Source organism: Eptatretus burgeri, chromosome 6 (assembly GCF_056783735.1).
Source record: "Eptatretus burgeri isolate ZD-2024b chromosome 6, Ebu_testis_v1, whole genome shotgun sequence".
NCBI lineage: Eukaryota > Metazoa > Chordata > Myxini > Myxiniformes > Myxinidae > Eptatretus > Eptatretus burgeri.
The window spans coordinates 51067278-51084128 of NC_140966.1; the positions used below are offsets into that span (position 1 = coordinate 51067278).

General features: G+C 44.9%; 2 protein-coding genes across 4 annotated transcripts in view; one reads left to right on the forward strand and one right to left on the reverse strand.

Annotated features, from left to right (window-relative positions):
• The window catches only part of LOC147024758 (glutamate receptor 4-like), a 584244-nt gene that overhangs the window by 410236 nt on the left and 157157 nt on the right, over positions 1 to 16851 (reverse strand). For all 3 annotated transcript variants that reach the window (XR_015059188.1, XM_085885009.1, XM_085885010.1), the window contains exons 3-6: positions 16471 to 16710; positions 15086 to 15270; positions 14837 to 14890; positions 14424 to 14585 (exon numbers count right to left, since the gene is read on the reverse strand). Coding sequence is in view for 2 of the 3 variants with exons in the window: in XM_085885009.1 (XP_085741135.1) it covers positions 14424 to 14585; positions 14837 to 14890; positions 15086 to 15270; positions 16471 to 16710 (641 nt within the window). In the remaining variant the exon portion in view is untranslated. The remainder of the gene's footprint in view (positions 1 to 14423; positions 14586 to 14836; positions 14891 to 15085; positions 15271 to 16470; positions 16711 to 16851) is intronic.
• Positions 1804 to 4254, forward strand: LOC147024760 (uncharacterized). The gene has a single exon (XM_085886930.1). It carries the CDS (start codon positions 2638 to 2640, stop codon positions 4252 to 4254), a length of 1617 nt encoding a protein of 538 aa, XP_085743056.1. The 5' UTR covers positions 1804 to 2637.

Here is a 16851-nt window from a genome sequence, read left to right on the forward strand (position 1 = left end):
CCATCTTTGTTGTGACAGTTAATTTTGCAATATATGACAAACAAGTGAACATTTATGCAATAAATCAGAAATAAAAGTATTTTACCACTAAATTTTGTGAAATGATAAATGATTATTACCAACTTGATTTTTCTGGAGATACGGCTTAGCAGCCATCTAGAAAATGGCAGCCATTTTAATTTTCAGCAGGAGCAATATTTTTGCATAAAGAGTGATCCTTGGAGACTAGAGATCATATATGTTAAATTTCATGCTTGCATCATAAGATATTCTGATGAAAATAAGAAAATATCTTCAGCACAGTTCTTGAAATATGAGGATTTATAGATTTCATGGTGGCCATCTTGGACGCCATCTTTGCTTTGACCATTTGATTATGTACTAGAGCCCAGACAACATTCCTATTAGATTCTTTGAGCCCTAAAACCTAGGTATACGCTCAAAATATTGTCTTTAATCCAAATACTTGCTTTCGGAATAATACTTTTCAATTTGGATGGCGGCCATCTTGGAAAATGGTCGTCATCTTGATTTTTTTCGTGGCCAGTGCCTTTTTTTAACACAGTAGACCAAAGAGAGTATTTGTGCCAAATTTCATGCTTGCATCACAAACCGAAGCATTCTAGAGGTATTTTGCAGTTATCTGCTGCACTATCGGACCAAATCATCACTTTTATCAGCCTTAATAACCAGTTAACATCCCGAGCGCAACGTGGCGGTCAATGGCAGAAAGGGACGCAACGAGCAGGTTGACATTCAAACAATGGGGCATTTATTCACAATAATAGGGGGGGATGAGGGAAGCACAAGAGAGCAGATTTAAACCGAATATAAGGAATGCAAGTTTGTACAGGCAAAGGCACTTAAACAATTCACTACTTACTAGACGGGCCCACGAACACACACACACACACACACACACACACACACACACACACACACACACACACACACACACACACACACACACAATCGGACCAATGGTCTTTATTAGGACCTGCCTCGGACCTGTCCACCTCGTGTGGTCTTCGAGCTGACGAGCGACCCAGACCAGCGTCGTGAAGTGGTCCGCAGAACCAGGCGCCAGCGAGACACCTCCAATCTGTGCGATGCAGTCAGCGCCGGACCCGGCCAGAGATGCGCACTCGACAGACTCGTCGCGCTTCGAGCCCACCAACGCAAGCATTCGTTGCGCCTCCTTCGTTGTCCCCCGAGATGTGTTGTCCCACGAGCAAAATGAGCGCCCAGATGACCACCAAGGCCATGTACGAGATGTGATCCTTCTTTTCTCTCTCTTCTTACAACACCGCGGCTGCGTATTTATTCACCTCTTTGGGGGGGGGGAGAAAAGGGGGGAGGAAAAACATCTCCGCCCCCCTCCATTCTTGGTCTGAGGTGGTGATGTCCTTGATTGGCCAAGGAGGCCCACTCCTCCCATCCTGGGCGGAGTCTCGCTCTGAGGTGATGAAACCCCTGATTGGCCAAGGAGGCCCACTCCTCCCATCTTGGGCGGAGTCCCGCTCTGAGGTGGTGAAACCCCTGATTGGCCAAGGAGGCCCACTCTGAGGTGGTGAAAACCCTGATTGGCCAAGGAGGCCCACTCCTCCCATCCTGGGCGGAGTCCCGCTCTGAGGTGGTGAAACCCCTGATTGGCCAAGGAGGCCCACTCCTCCCATCTTGGGCGGAGTCCCGCTCTGAGGTGGTGAAACCCCTGATTGGCCAAGGAGGCCCACTCCTCCCATCCTGGGCGGAGTCCCGCTCTGTCAAGCGAACCGGTGGGTGGGGGCTAGGGTGTTTCACAAAATTTATTTTCACAAAATTTTGCCAGATTGCTTTTTGTCTTGTTCCAATTGGCATTGTAAGCATCTGTACCAAAAATGGAGTCAATTGCTGCACATTTAGGGGTGGCACACTTTTTCACAATGTTGATGTTTTTTTCTATTTTCAGGAATAATGGCATCACGAAAGAAATGTAACTTGCTCGAGAAGCCCCCTCTACCTTCCATTTTAGGAGCTCGCCTTCCCTCAAAGGAGCAAGTGCTACTCCACCTCCTCTATCATATTGAAGAGGGGAAGGCATTATCAAAGGCCACAACAGCAACAATGGATGAATTAAAGAAGATATGGGAGAAAGCCAGTTTACCGACAATGACGGATGCCAATCTTCGAAAAAAGATCAAGAAGCTGTATGCGGAGTACAAGAAACTAATAAAAGAGAAAAACAGAGAGACGGATGGAGCTCTTTTACGTCGTGAAACTTGGCTAGGGGATCTTCAGGACCTCTTCGATATTGCTGCAGCAAACATATTCGATCTGAAGATCCCCGAAGAAGACAAAGAATTTCTAAGGCACCAAAGAGAAGACCGGATGTCATGCTCTTTTGGATGTGTAGACAAGGTTCAGCAAGGGAAGGATAAGAGAAAGAGGGCAAGAGAAGCTGAGAGAAACGCAAGAGCTGAACACAGTGCAGAAACAATGGCAAAACAGAAGTGTATCCGAGGTACTCACACGCTATCTCGATTGAGGCAAGAAGTTGGACAAGATTAATCAACAGCCTCTGAAGATGGTTCAGACGAAGAGTTCGCTTACAGGGCAACGCCTGCCAAGCCCAGCCATATCTCACATGCAGGATTAAAGATGCGAGGCTCATCTGAAGTACTTGTTGCTTCATTGACAACAACATGGGACAGAGAGGGTCTATCCAATCGTCAAGCTGCTGCATCCTTCATAGTGACAGCAAAGAGATTGGGACATGATGTTAGCAATTACTCAGTAAGTTCCACAACTGTCCATAGAGCTCGCAGCAAGAACAGAGCAAAGGTGGCATCTCAGTGGGAGTCTGAAGCTTTTCGTGATCCACCTCTTCTAGTGCTTCATTGGGATGGCAAACTATTGCCTCAAGCCACCTGCCAGCGCAACCATGAAGACAGGATTGCAGTCATTGCCAGTGGGGTGGATTTTGAAGAACTTTTGGGAGTTCCAGTGGCAGCTGATGGGTCTGGGAAGGAGGTGGCTGACATGGTCGTGAAACAAGTTCGACGCCTAGCTTTGGAGGACAATATAATTGGAATGTCATTTGACACTACTGCCTCAAACAGTGGCATGCTTTCAGGAGCATGCATGCGACTACAGAATGAACTGGGCAAGGATCTCCTATGGTTGGCCTGCAGGCATCACGTCTATGAACTCGTGCTCAAGCATTTTTTCGAAGCAGCCTGTGGTCCATCAAGTGGCCCGGACATACCCATCTTCAAAAAGTTTCAAGTTGAGTGGGATCAGATTAACAAGACAGACTACACCACCTTGAATTTGGATTCGATGGATAAATACTTTCAAGGTCGGCATGCCATTGTTGTGCCCTTTTTGAAGAGAGCAATTACTGCCAAACATCCAAGGGAGGACTACGCTGAGCTGTTGAACTTGTGTCTGCTCTACTTGGGGGGATTTGAGAAGTCTGAACCTGAGGGCAACCAGGATGCACAAGGCCTTGCAGTTGACACTGAGTTCCATTTTCGAGCGCCAGGAGCTTACCATCAGGCACGGTGGATGGCTAAGGCCATTTACTGCATCAAAATAACTTTATTTGAGGCCCACACGAGACTGACATTGAAGCAGAAGCGATCAGTGAGGAAAGTTACCAACTTTGTCTGTTTCATCTACATAATGTATTGGCATGAGTCTTCCCTGGCAACACATGCTCCAAAGAATGATTTAAACTTGATCCAGAGTTTGCATCTGTATCCGGATAAAACCATTGCAAATGCTGCATTGAACAGCATTGGACGACATTTGTGGTATCTGTCGGAAGATCTCGTCGCCCTGGAATTTTTTGATGCTCGCATTGACGCTAAAGAAAAGGAGACAATGCTCAGAAATCTTGAAAGACGCCCTGGGAAGATGCTCAAAAGACTTTATGCAAAGTCTTTCTTACACAAGAGCAGTACAGCTACCATCTCTAGCCTCATCACTCGCCGCTCAATCCACTTCTTTAAGGTTCTTACTGAAGGCCAAATTGATGGCAGAAGTAAGCCTGATGATGTGAGGTCCATTCTCACAGATGAGAATCTACGTCAAAAAGTTCATTCCTTGAAGGTCAACAACGACAGCGCAGAGAGAGGCATTGCCCTTATTAAACGCTGTCAACAATCTGTGCGAAACGAAGACCAAAAGCAATTTTTGCTCCGTGTTGTGCAAGGACACAGAGATAAAGTATCAAAGAGAACAAAGTCATCATACAGCGAATATAGTGTTTGAACTCTTCTAATGTTCTTACTCATTTAGTATAAGTACAGGGAAAGATTATTAATGACCATACTTATCTTTATATCGTTCAAGTTTCTGTTTCCTGCGAAAGTTACGCATTCTTAGGTTGAGCAATAAAAATTGTGCAAAAAGTGTGCCACCCTTTACTGGTGTCCTATTGGTTCAATTTTTGGTACAGATGTTCAAAATGTCAATAGGAACAAGGCAAAATGCGATCTGGCAAAATTTGGAAAACTTTTACTTATACCATTATATTGTGAACCACCCTAGTAGGGGCTTAACCGTTCACTCAGTAAGCTCATGGGGGACGCTGGGATCTGAAGGGTTGCAGCCTTTGTTGCAGGAGATGGGGTTTTCCTAATGCAAATCACAGCGCCTTTATTTACCCATTAAACAAGGGAAAAGGACTATCTACAAAACACGTACTTACCGAGATAACTAAGCTATAGGAACCTGAATGTCTGTGTGCTCATTGCTTCCAGATCTGCAACAGTATATATATATATATATATATATATATATATATATATATATATATATATATATATACACACACACACAAGAAAGTTTGTGTGTTTGTTTGTTTATTTATGCATTCGCACCTTCCAGGAACCAGTGCAACTAAACTTTGCATGGCCTCCTCTTTCATCCAGAGGAAGGTTGAGGGTTATCTTTGGATTAAAAAATAGAAATATACCCATCAGAGATGGGGAATCCCCCACCATTGAAACATTTTTTTTCAAGATGGCCGCCCTAGTCGGCCATCTTGGATCTGGCCATGCCCAAAATCAATAGGGTTCTTCCTTTTCAGGTGGTACATGTGTGACCCAAATTTCAAATCGTTATGGCGAACAGTTTATGAGTTATCGCACACAGCTATAAATGTTGACGCCCAGCCAGCCGGACGAACAGACGGACAGACGGACAGCCGGACGGACGACCCAGGTGACAACAATATCCCCCTTCCGCCACGCGGCGGGGGATAAATATACCCATCAGAGATGGGGAATCCCCCGCCATTGAAACGTTTTTTCAAGATGTCCGCCCCAGTCGGCCATCTTCGATCCGGCCACGCCCAAAATCAATAGGGTTCTTCCTTTTCGGGTGGTACATGTGTGACCCAAATTTCAAATCGATATGGCAAACAGTTTATAAGTTATCGCACTCACAGCTATAAATGTTGACGCCCAGCCAGCCGGACGAACGGACGGACAGACGGACAGCCGGATGGACGACCCGGGTGACAACAATATCCCCTTTCCGCCACGTGGCGGGGGATAAAAATTGAAGTCAACTAATTGGCCTTCAGGCCTCGATCGGGTCTTGTGCTCATCATAATTACATTTGAACCACTCGAGGGTGTAGTTAAATGAAATCGTGGTCATATTAGAAGGCTTGGCCGCCATCATCATTCCAGGCAAAATTGCCTCTGAAGTACTTGAAAGATGCCGGAAAGCTGTAGTAGCTATGGTTGTACCAACCGAAGGAGTAGAAAGATGGAATTTACTTTCATACATGAGTAGTATAGTTGAGTCCATAACATCAAAGAATGCAGATCGTCAAATGATTACGAGTTAGTCGTACTTTACGAGTGGACCATGGCCATGTTAAAGTTAACCAGAGTCGTAGAGTGACTAACATCAACATTGTTTCATCCAAACAATTGACGAGTTGGTTAAATCATGCATCAGTTCAACATTAAGATGAATAATCACGGAAATAAAAACGAGTTGCATTTGGTAATGATAATAACAAACGTATAATCCCTCACCCTAACCCCCCACCCTGGCCCAAGCACATCTGGGCTTCGTGAAAGGCAAGCTAATGCTCAAGCAGTACAGCAAGCAGGTATGCTACAAGGGTGTGAAGACCAATTACAATTTGGTCCAATGGACTGACAGGCCCATTACAATCTATCTCTATCTATGACTAAAACTCTCATCTGTTGTATGTATGTATATATATATATATATATATATATATATATATATATATATATATATATATATATATATATATATATTGTTACAGCTGTGGAAATTCGCAATACACCATAAAGGGTCCTTAGATCAGTTATGACGATAAGTATGTGTGTAGTTAGATTTCCCCACTGTTGTTTAGAGGGAATTTCCGTGTTCACTGGGCTGCGATCCTTTGAGATAGCCGTTTTTCTTTTCTCTGTCATTATTTTGGACCAATCATCCCCCAACAACCAAATCGCCACGACCAACAACGCCCCCGAACAACTACACCAAACCGCCACTACCTTCACCTCCACAACCCCACCCTGCAAACATCGCCTCATACCCATTCTCAAACGATGCCCGCGAACAACCAAACCACTACAGCAAACCCCCCCACCACCTTCGCCTTTCTCCCTCCACAACCATCAACCACACCACCTGTCAACACCGAACATCATGCTGTCCAAAGCCTGTTCGGTGATTGTTACCAAAGGCGTCGGGCCACGAGTGCACATGGATTCTTTCGGGAGAGGAAAAATGGATCAGGAGAGGTTCACGCCCCCTTTCCGTCCGTGCAATGGCTGAGCGTCGGGCGATGTGGCCCCGCCTCCAAACGCGAAGCATATGGATCCCTTTTTGGAGAGAGAAACGGATCAGGAGAGGTTCACGCCCCCTTTCCGTCCATCCAATGGTTGAACATCGGGCGGCGTAGCCTCGCCTCCAAACGTGATTTTATCCGCGTATTTGCATGTGCGCTCCACCTCCGGGCTATATAAGAGCAAATGCGGTGAGGCTCGAGGTGGAGTCGGAGAAGTCGGCAGTGGAGGATATACGGGGACGGATGGTGGAAAGGAAGAAGCTCGAAGCAGGCAGTGCAGATGGGGCCTGATCGACGAACGGGGGACGGAGCTCGGAGTGGAGGTCGAGGGGCAAGTTGCGGAGTGGAGCAGGGACGCGGAGGAGGGCTCGGGAGCGAGAGTTCGCCGGAGTCAGTGCGGTCCCGAGGCCCCGTTAGGGGGGACCCAGTGTCAGCCATTCCCCTCTCCCCATTCCGAGCAACAAGAACCTTCCACATCCCGGGCATCAACAATTCCCCCCATCCGCGCTGAGATAGCGCTGGTAACCCCGTCCATTCCCCACCCCAACCGTGGTGCCGACCGAGAAACACGTGCTTGCGCGGAGCACGCTGGAGGGAGCTCCCCGGCCACGCCAGGGGCATGGAGTCAGGCGCGTTACGCTGACATTGTGGCTTGCCCGCCATCGCGCCACGAGGGCGCGGGTAAGACCACTTCGGTCTCGTGGACCTGGCCGCTCATCCAGGTTCCACGCGCATTTGGCCCACGGACCTGTCTGCCTCCTTGCCTATGAGGGTGGGTTTTGTTTTCTTTGCTTTTTGTGTAAATGTATGTGTGGCGCCAGTCTTGTAAGTAAACCTGTACAAGTGTGCTGAAAATAATTGCCCTTTTTATTCGGTTGTAACTCTGCGTTGTGTTCTTGCTTTCACTGTATACGTGCCTGAATTATTGTATGGCTGTAAATACGTGCTTGTCTTGTCTGAGTGTGCAATAAATGTGCTTGTCGAACTGTTCCCCGTTTCGTTGCGTCCTTTCCTTTGTTTGAAAGTTCCATCTTGCATCACAGAAGGAATTGGTAGAAGGGTGTAAGCACCCGGTAAATAATCACGTCCGTCGGGGCCGGCGATAACACCGCTCGGTTATCACTGAAGCACGGAACGGACCGCTTAAGCGGTTCGTGTCCTCGGCCGGCCAGCGGCGAGGTACGATCGCCCGGTTAACTACCCGCGCAGGTACTTAGGTAGGTCGAGTTTGGCGAACAACCATATCCTGCACGGGTGGCCGATTGGCACGATTGTGGTGTGGTCGAAAGACCCACCTGTGACTAGCTCCTGGCGGTAGTTCCACGGAGGGTCATGACTGAATTGTCCGTTCCGGTGGGTGACGCGGTCGCGATTTGAGTTACCTGGCCGATTGCACGCCGGGCGGGCCGAAATTCGTAACAATATAATTATATGTATGTAAGTATGTTCTCAAAATACAGCCAAAACAGTACACGATAGCGCCAAAATTTTAGGGCCGCCTTACTCATCATTCGCCTGCGGTGTGCAGTATGAAGTTTCGTTTAAATCGGGCAACGAAAAAAATAATAAAAATTAAATTCCCAAATCAGTCAAGTTGTGGTATGATGATCCATAAAGCGCAAGGACAAACCATGGAGAATGTGTTGATATACCTCGAGAAACCGGTTTGCCGAACGATGACTCCTGAGGTAAATGCTCAAATTTTCTTCAAGTCAAAGTTTGACCACTAAATAATATTAAAATTTCGTTTTTGTTTTTTTTTTCCATCAACCGCTGTCACAACAGGAACCCAACGGGTTCACGGGTTGTCTAGTATACAATAAATACAAGCCCACATGAAAGAGGAATAGAAATACAGTTCAACCAACAATATAATACGACTTCAATGAAGGAGGAAATATCAATGAATTATCTCATAATTGATGCCTCAAATTGAGTGCTACATCACATAGTGGTGGATATAATTTTACGTTGACCATTTCACAGGGAATTACTGGGTTATTGGATTCGAATAAACCAATCATTTAATTAATAGTTTACAAACTTTCTTTCAACATTTTCCTTTATTCCCACTACTGTGGACCTTTAACAGAGAATGTAAATACATGCAATAATGAAAAAGACAGGGACAGCAAGTTAATAATGTAGAACTAGTGGATTAGAGCCTTTACACAGAGTTTTCATGTGAAAACACATAGGCACATCTGAGTTCTCCGAGCTCGGTTTACAGGAATGGTGATGGCGGACAAGCTTATAAAAAAGATTGCTTTACACAGGTTTATTACAACACCTCCATGTTCAGGCCTCGAGCAAGTATGTTTCTTACACACTGCCGCAATCGAAGAATATGAATTGTGAAGATCTATGTTAAGGTTGTAGTGACTTGTTATCAACAATACAAATTTAATTATTACAGAGTTTACATGTGCATCTGTTATTAAAAGGATTTCTTTACACAGGTTTATTATAACACCTCCATGTTCAGGCCTCAAGCGAGTATGGTGCTTGCACACCGTCGTGATTGAGTAATATGAATTGTGGAGATCATATTGTTATGGCTGTGGAAATTCGCAAACCACCATCCAGGTCCCGTAGGTGAGGTATCTCTTAAGTACATGTGTAGTTAGCCCCAAACCCGTTGTTTAGAGGGAATTAATGTGATTCATTCGGGCTGCAACGCTTTGAGTCAGTCGTTTTTCTGTTTCTATCTTTTATTCAAACAAAAACCAACGAGGACGCTTGGTGGGCTTTTCCCGCCTGTTTTTCGTGCCATTCTTCTCTGCACTTGGTGTGAGGGAGGAGAAGCGGGGTGGGGCAGCTGGCGCCCGATTGGTGGATGCGCGGTGTGACGCGGCCAGGGAGGAGGAACGCCCCTCTTCGAGACATTTCTCGAAGCGCCTCGAAGGGGGGGTGGAGCAAAGAATGGGGCGGAGCAATAGGGCGGAGCTCCGGGATATAAAAAGTCGGACACGGGCGGAGCGGTTTTGTGGTTGCTCTTGCCCTCTTCCTGTCTTCCGGCTCGCTTGTCCTCTTCTCTTGCTGGTGGCCGCTGGCCTGGTCTGCTGTGGTGCGGTTCCATGACCCCGCTGGGGGGAAGGAGCGTCCGCTATTCCCCCCTCCCGACCTCGGGCATCCACGTTTCCCCCCCCCCTCTTCTATCCGCGCTGGGATAGCGCCGAAAACTCCGTCCGCGGCGTCGAGCGGCCAACACGTGCCGGCGCGAGGCACGTCGGAGAGGCCTCGCCTACCACGCTAGGGCACGGAGTCGCGGCCAGGCGGGACCACGTCGACGGACGTCGGAGCGGCACTCGACGGCCCAAAAGGGAAGTCACCTTTTTCTTTTCGGGGTTTTTGTATGGATCTTGTGGTGCCATGTCTTGTGAAGTAAAACTGTATAAGTGTTGCCGTGTGTTCGCGTATTCGGTCGTAGCTCTGCATTGTTGTTTTTGTTTTAAATTGATGTATGCGCATTCTGACTGTTTGGCTGTGTATGTGTGCTCTCCGTGTGTCGTGTAAATAAAGTGCATTATGTTGAATTGTTCCCCGTTTTGCTGCGTCCTTTCCTTCATTTGAATCTCCATCTTGCTTCACGTAAAGGGTTCGTAGTGGGCTTAATACGCCCGATAATTAATCGGAACCGTCGAGGCTGACGATAACACCGCTCGGTTATCCCAATAGCACGGAACGGACCACTTAAGCGGTCCGTGTCCGGAGTCGACCTGCGGCGAGGTACGATCGCCCAGTTTACCATCCGCGTGGGTACTTAGGTAGGTCGAGTTTGGCGAACAACCCTATCCTACACAGGTGGTCGATTGGCACGATCGTGGTGAGGTCGAAAGGCCCACCCTGTGACTGACTCCGGGCGATAGTTCCCGGAGGGTCACGACAGAATTGTCCGTCCGGTGGGCGAGGCGGCCGCCATTCGAGTTGAGCGGCCGATCACACGCCTTCCGGTGCGAATTTGCAACAATATGTTGAGGTCATATTATTTATGCAAGTTAATTAGCAGAAACCGTGTATTCCCTTGTTACGTTTCTCCCCTACATCTCCTCCCTGTCTCTGTATGATTTGTCTGTTGCTTTTTTAACTTTAATCCATTGTGTCATGAAGATCTGCACGGTAAGAGGCCCACCAAAGCACTTCTGGAATCATCAGGGTAACACTTCTGTTAAGAAATATCTTAACCTTCCTTACTGCATGATAAATACTGCCATATGTGACCAAAAAGACCCCTGATGAGCAGAAACAAATTCGATGCAAAGAGAATGGCAGTTTATAAGTCACTTAAGACTCAACAACAGACACAGGCTCGGATTGAGGATCAACGTGCAAGACAAGCAGCCTCCAGGTCAGCAAGAGAAAGAAAGAGAGAGTGAAAGATTGATGGTAGGGGGAGAGGAAGAAAAAAATATACAGAAAAGGTGAGGGATGGAGGTGGCGTTAGCAAAGAGAATGATATGTTATACTTAATGACTGAACACAAAAAACTCATGTCAGAACAGCTGTACAAATGACACAACAGCGTTTATAAAGCAATCCGCTGGCACATCTACAAAAACTTTGATATCCCAGCTCCAGAAAATTTGTGGGAACATGAACCAAAAGCAATCACTGAAAACATGGAAAACCATGGAAGAAAACACGGAAGACTGAAAAGCTCATGTAAGACGCAATGATCCCATCAAACGTGAACATCGAAAAAAAGCATTGTAACCTGATATCATACTTTGGTCCAAAAAAAAAAAAGAGAAGAAGACATTGCTAATTGAGGTGTTAATACCAGACATTTTGGACTAAACAATAGAGAAATCAAGAAAATGACCAAATGCCAAAACCTCAACAATGAAGTGAAAAAAATCCTGGAAGTTGAAAAATGCCAAAGTAGTACCAGTGATAGTTGGAGCTATGGGAATGATGAACAACTTCAAAGAAAAATTAAAAACCATCCCTGGGAATATCACTACAAATGAACTACAGTTTCAAGCTGTTCGGGGTTCAGTAACGATCCTGAAGAGAGCCCTCGGCACAAAACTTTGACAACAGAAAACTTCACAGCTTGGTCCATGAATCGTGACCCCTAACTCAAATGAAGGTGGATACTTTGAGCCCACCCTGGGACGACTCCATTTCACATTCTGAAACCCGCATATGTAGATATCAATCAAAGGCATGCGTACGTGTGCACACACACACACACACTTTGAGACCTGGGGCAGGCACATTTAAAACCCACGCTATCTTCCTGGCAAAGGTCTACCTGCATGTATGCTCGTACATGCAGTGACCTTTGCACCCCACCAGTCAGCTCAATCCTAATCTGCTTCATACATGTTAGCCCCCTCAATAGAGGGGGGAAGGGTTGGGGACCAGGGGGAGGGTGGGAGAGAGAATGAAGGGGGGAGGTGGGGAGGGGTCGGAGTCACAAAAAGGGAGAGGGGTGGGAGAGAGAGTGATGGGATCAGGGTGAGAGAGGGGAGGGGGTAAAGAGGAAGAGCGGTGGGGAGGGAGAGGGGTGAGGGATTCCAGCAGATGTAACACCCAGTTTATCATCCTTCCGAGAGATGGCACGCACATTGATGAATCATCCTGACTGTGAAACACCGGGATGACAGTTTATTGGTGGGTCAGAATTCAAATCCAGGCTGCACAGAGCGAGCATGCGTACCTCTCAGCTTTCCTGTCGTGATGTGCTGATTCATGATTGAAACCATTTTTTACTCATTGTGATCATATAATTTACTTTGTATTCCTACCTCTGGTATAGAACCATGGTATTGCAATTGAAAATTGAAGAAGGCATGCCAAGAGGCTTCACTAAGCAATCAACGAAACAGTTGAAGAAACTTTTAAAAACGTAACATTTAATTTTGTTTGTATTTATCTATACCGAAGTGACAGGTCGTATAATGGAAGAACAAAAAGGGGAAGGGTCGTGGAAAATAAGATTTCACATTTTCAGCGAGCCAGCCATCACCTGTTGGACCGCAGACCAACACGTGGCCAACACAGGTCATTTGCCCTGAACTTTGTTTAAGTCGATCGATATACAGTATTCAGTGGCGGTGCCAATATTGTGGAGCACTCACCAAGTGGCTCAAGCACTCCAAAGAAACGCTTGATAAAAAACAGCCCACTTGGCACGCGATTAGCAATCAGCGAGCCATCATATGAAACATACACCTCCTGGAGACGCCCAAAATGTCAAATATGTCCGAATTGGACAAATGAACACTTTGTTAGGAGTCAGAACTGCTTCCAAGTTCGATTCTGGAATTTAATTTTGTAATTCTGCTTCGTTTAAGAGATTCTCGAGGTTATCGCATGTGCGAAAATGAAATAAAGCCACAAACACTGCTGTCTCTGGGCGTTTATAAACACTGCAATGTACCAAGCTATTCATAGATATGATGAAGAGGGATTCGATAATGCGAGTGAGGAAAGTGGGGGGGAACTATCATTACGAAATCATTGCGGCCTGTTCCAAGTCAAGGCATGGTTGAGCAGACCAAAAAACATGGCAGCTTCAGACCCCAGCGAGGTTACCTTGGATATGCCTCAAGACCCGATTGAGAGTGGTGATCGAGGATGCACCTGATAAATGATATTATTAAATAAGGCCGTTAATTATTTTGAAAAGGAGTGTGTGTTTTAATTAACTCAAACACCCCATTTTCAGTCAAGTACTTTCTTGGAGTTTTACTTAGTATGCATGCAAAGTTTCAGGCTGCTAGGTTTCATGGTTTTGGAGTTATGGAGGAGACACACTTACTTACTAACACACACACACACACACACACACACACACACACACACACACACACACACACACACACACACACACACACACACACACACACACACACACACACACACACTTATTTGAATAGATATAACTGAATTTACAAAAATAATTCCCCAATTATACCCCCCATCCCATCCCTTTGTGTAATAAATAGATGGCTTCCATGAAAGTATTTTTGTAACTTATGATGAACTAACATTCAGTTGAAGATGACAATACTATACAACTGATTTTCCAAACTATAGTCCAGAGCATTTCTGTCATAACTAAGATAATCACTTGTGTAATGAGTGCTATGCTGGCTAAATGGATTAAAAATAGCAGAGTGGATAGAAAGAAAAATGTGCAAGTCCCCAGTGGAGTACGTATCACAGACATCAGCGCTGAGTCAATCGTTTTCGTAACTTGCATAAGACAATGACGGGATGCATTGAAATTTGGATGTTCTAATTAGGCAATAGTGCAGAGATAAGTTAATTAACTAAATTGTTTAAATCTGGACAATCATAATTTTAAAAATTTGCAAGTAGGTTTTTGTTGGTGCAGGTGACGGTAAAAACTAAAATGTAGATTGTAGTGCATAGGATTAAAACAATCATTAGAAATAAACGATCACCATCCCACAGCCATAAAATAAGGAAAACAAGATTTTGAATGCATTGAAAAGGAAATGTTTTTTATTTTATTTTGTGGCCCAAATAAAAAATTTATGGTAGTGCCAAGGAAAGGACATAACAGGCATGATGGGCCAAACACGAATTATTTTGTGTATGAGGATTAATGTCTCGTCTCCTACCTTCAAGTTACCAGAATCAGTGCCAGGGTATTCCCGTGGGTCCAGCTTTGCCCAACGAGGCAGGAACTCTGCAGCAACCAAGCTATGTGGTTGTATGATGCTAAAACCTGTGAGGTTTGCTCCACCAAAAGAAAACTTCTCCAATGGAATGTCGGTGAAGCCCTAGAGAATATCAGAGAAGCAGAGATGCCTTTTAAACTTCTATATCTTACAAACCATCCATATTCATATTATCCATTCCCTTTGTAACAATTAATATGACCTCCCTGAACTCCATATCTGTATATTTTTCAAAAACCTCATATCAAGCTTATATCTACTACTTATCCATAAATATTCCACATCACATTTGCCTCAATCAATATCTGCATCGAGTTGTTATCTTCATTTCAACTCTGTATCAAATGTCTTACCAAGTTTGCAATGATGTAATGATATCCAGTGACATGTTTTCCCAATCGCATGATCTACAAAAGGATCACATAATAAAAAAGTGAAGTTTAATGAAGATCAAAAAACAGTGCTATACCAGCCTCACAAACACCTTTTGCTAACCTAACACAAAGTGTAAATTGCTTGTCGGATGCAATTACTAGAACTGTAGTCACATACATTGGCATACAGTAGCTAAGCAAAGCACAACACAGAATTGTACCCAATACCATGTTGAGAAGGTGATACAACTTCTCAGGCTCACAATCCAGTACAATTCTGCGCTCTTTTCGTCTCTCCAATTCCTCAAAAATAAACTGCAGGCTCTCCTCATTCGCCTGATCAGTACTGAGTGCAGTCACGAGCCAGCCACGTCGAGCGCATGCCTCCGTGACTGCTTGCAGCATGCCAACACCTGAAAAGAGCAGGCCAAGAGGTTACGCTTTTTATGATGCAAGTCATGCTGTCATCCATACAGATTATGGAGAGATGCACACAGTGGCCACTCCAAACATGAATATTGTGTTTTTCTCCATACAACAGCAGTTATTACGATTCATTTCTTTCGTTATATGTTTTCTCATTATAGAAAATGCTTAATCTTCAAATCAATTAGGGCACTGACAGTTTCGAAGTGTTCTGCTCATTAGAATTGAAAAATTAGATTATGGATAGAGGTAAATCCTATTTCCTCAATTATTTTTTTAACTAGATGGTTTGTGTCATTTGCATAGCATGCACAAAATGAAGGATTTTTGACAGTCCCTCCCTCTTTTTTTCCTCCATGCATTCCCTTACTCTCCCCTGATGTGACCTTACCACTCTTTCCTCTTGAAATGCATGAACATTTCCTGCTTTTTAAATTCTGAGAAAGTAACGACCCCTGTACTCTTCCAGGAGCTTTGACGACATCTACAAAAAACCCCAAATCATCAGAATAAGGTGGCTTTTATTTACATTTTACTCGAGGGTGTGTCAAATATACTCAAAATCATTGGTGGATATTGTGAGAAACAGGTGTGACAAAGAACAGCATTCTGCTGAACTGTATTTGACAAGTTACAAGTGATTAACTCATGGAATATAGCATTCTTTTGTCAGGGCCAATTTTGGGATGGAATATATCCAAAAAAGTTTTCATGGGATAATCCAATCAAACAGTTAAAGTAATGTTGAGGCATATCTTTGGAGCAGTACCAGATTCCTAAAGTTCAATCATCTCAGTATCACATGCAGGAATGGCATCAATGCATGCCTATCTTGAGTAAACTTAACAGAGAGATTTATTTATTTATGTGTATGCATCCTGTTGCTGCTTGGCTGCATCATTTTCTGGGGGCACAGCTGTGCCACTGATGCAATGCCCCTGTTACGAGATAGCTGGTACTCATTTTGCCGACCTCAGAAGGATAACAGGCTGAGTCGACCCATCTAGTGTTGATTCAAAGGGTAGACTGGGGCTTGAATTCAAGACCCAAGGATCTTAAGCCAGCCACCATAATCTTTAAGCCAACACAGGACTTTTCATAGAGACATGAAGAAACAGGAGAGGGATAATTTTGCAAATTAGGTACTTTGGTGGGTGACAAGATAACTAATAAATAGTGGATCTCACCACGTTCCGTGTCATACAAATAAGCAAACTTGGTCCAGCCAAAGTGCTGGATAGTTGCAAGCAGTGCTGGAGGAAGGGGAGGACGCATCTGCAGCAGGAAACGACTGGGTTCATCGTTGGGAAAGCTTGGAGTGACAAAGCTGATATGAAGTGCTTCACAGAATGAAGCCAGAGCACTGACAGAGCGCTTGTCATAAAATCCAAACATGAGGTACACTCCACGAAAGAACTGAGAACAAACTGAAAGGGTAAGAAAAGACAGAGAGGTATAGATCATTTATAATTCTTTCAGCCTTCACCGTACTCCAAAACAACAATTGTATCAAACTAGACAAACATGCAGATACACATGCTCTCATAATCTTACTCAAACATACACCT

Coding starts and splice junctions, on each gene's coding strand:
- LOC147024760 (XM_085886930.1), top strand. CDS start 2,638: ATGCGAGGCTCATCTGAAGTACTTGTTGCTTCATTGACAACAACATGG.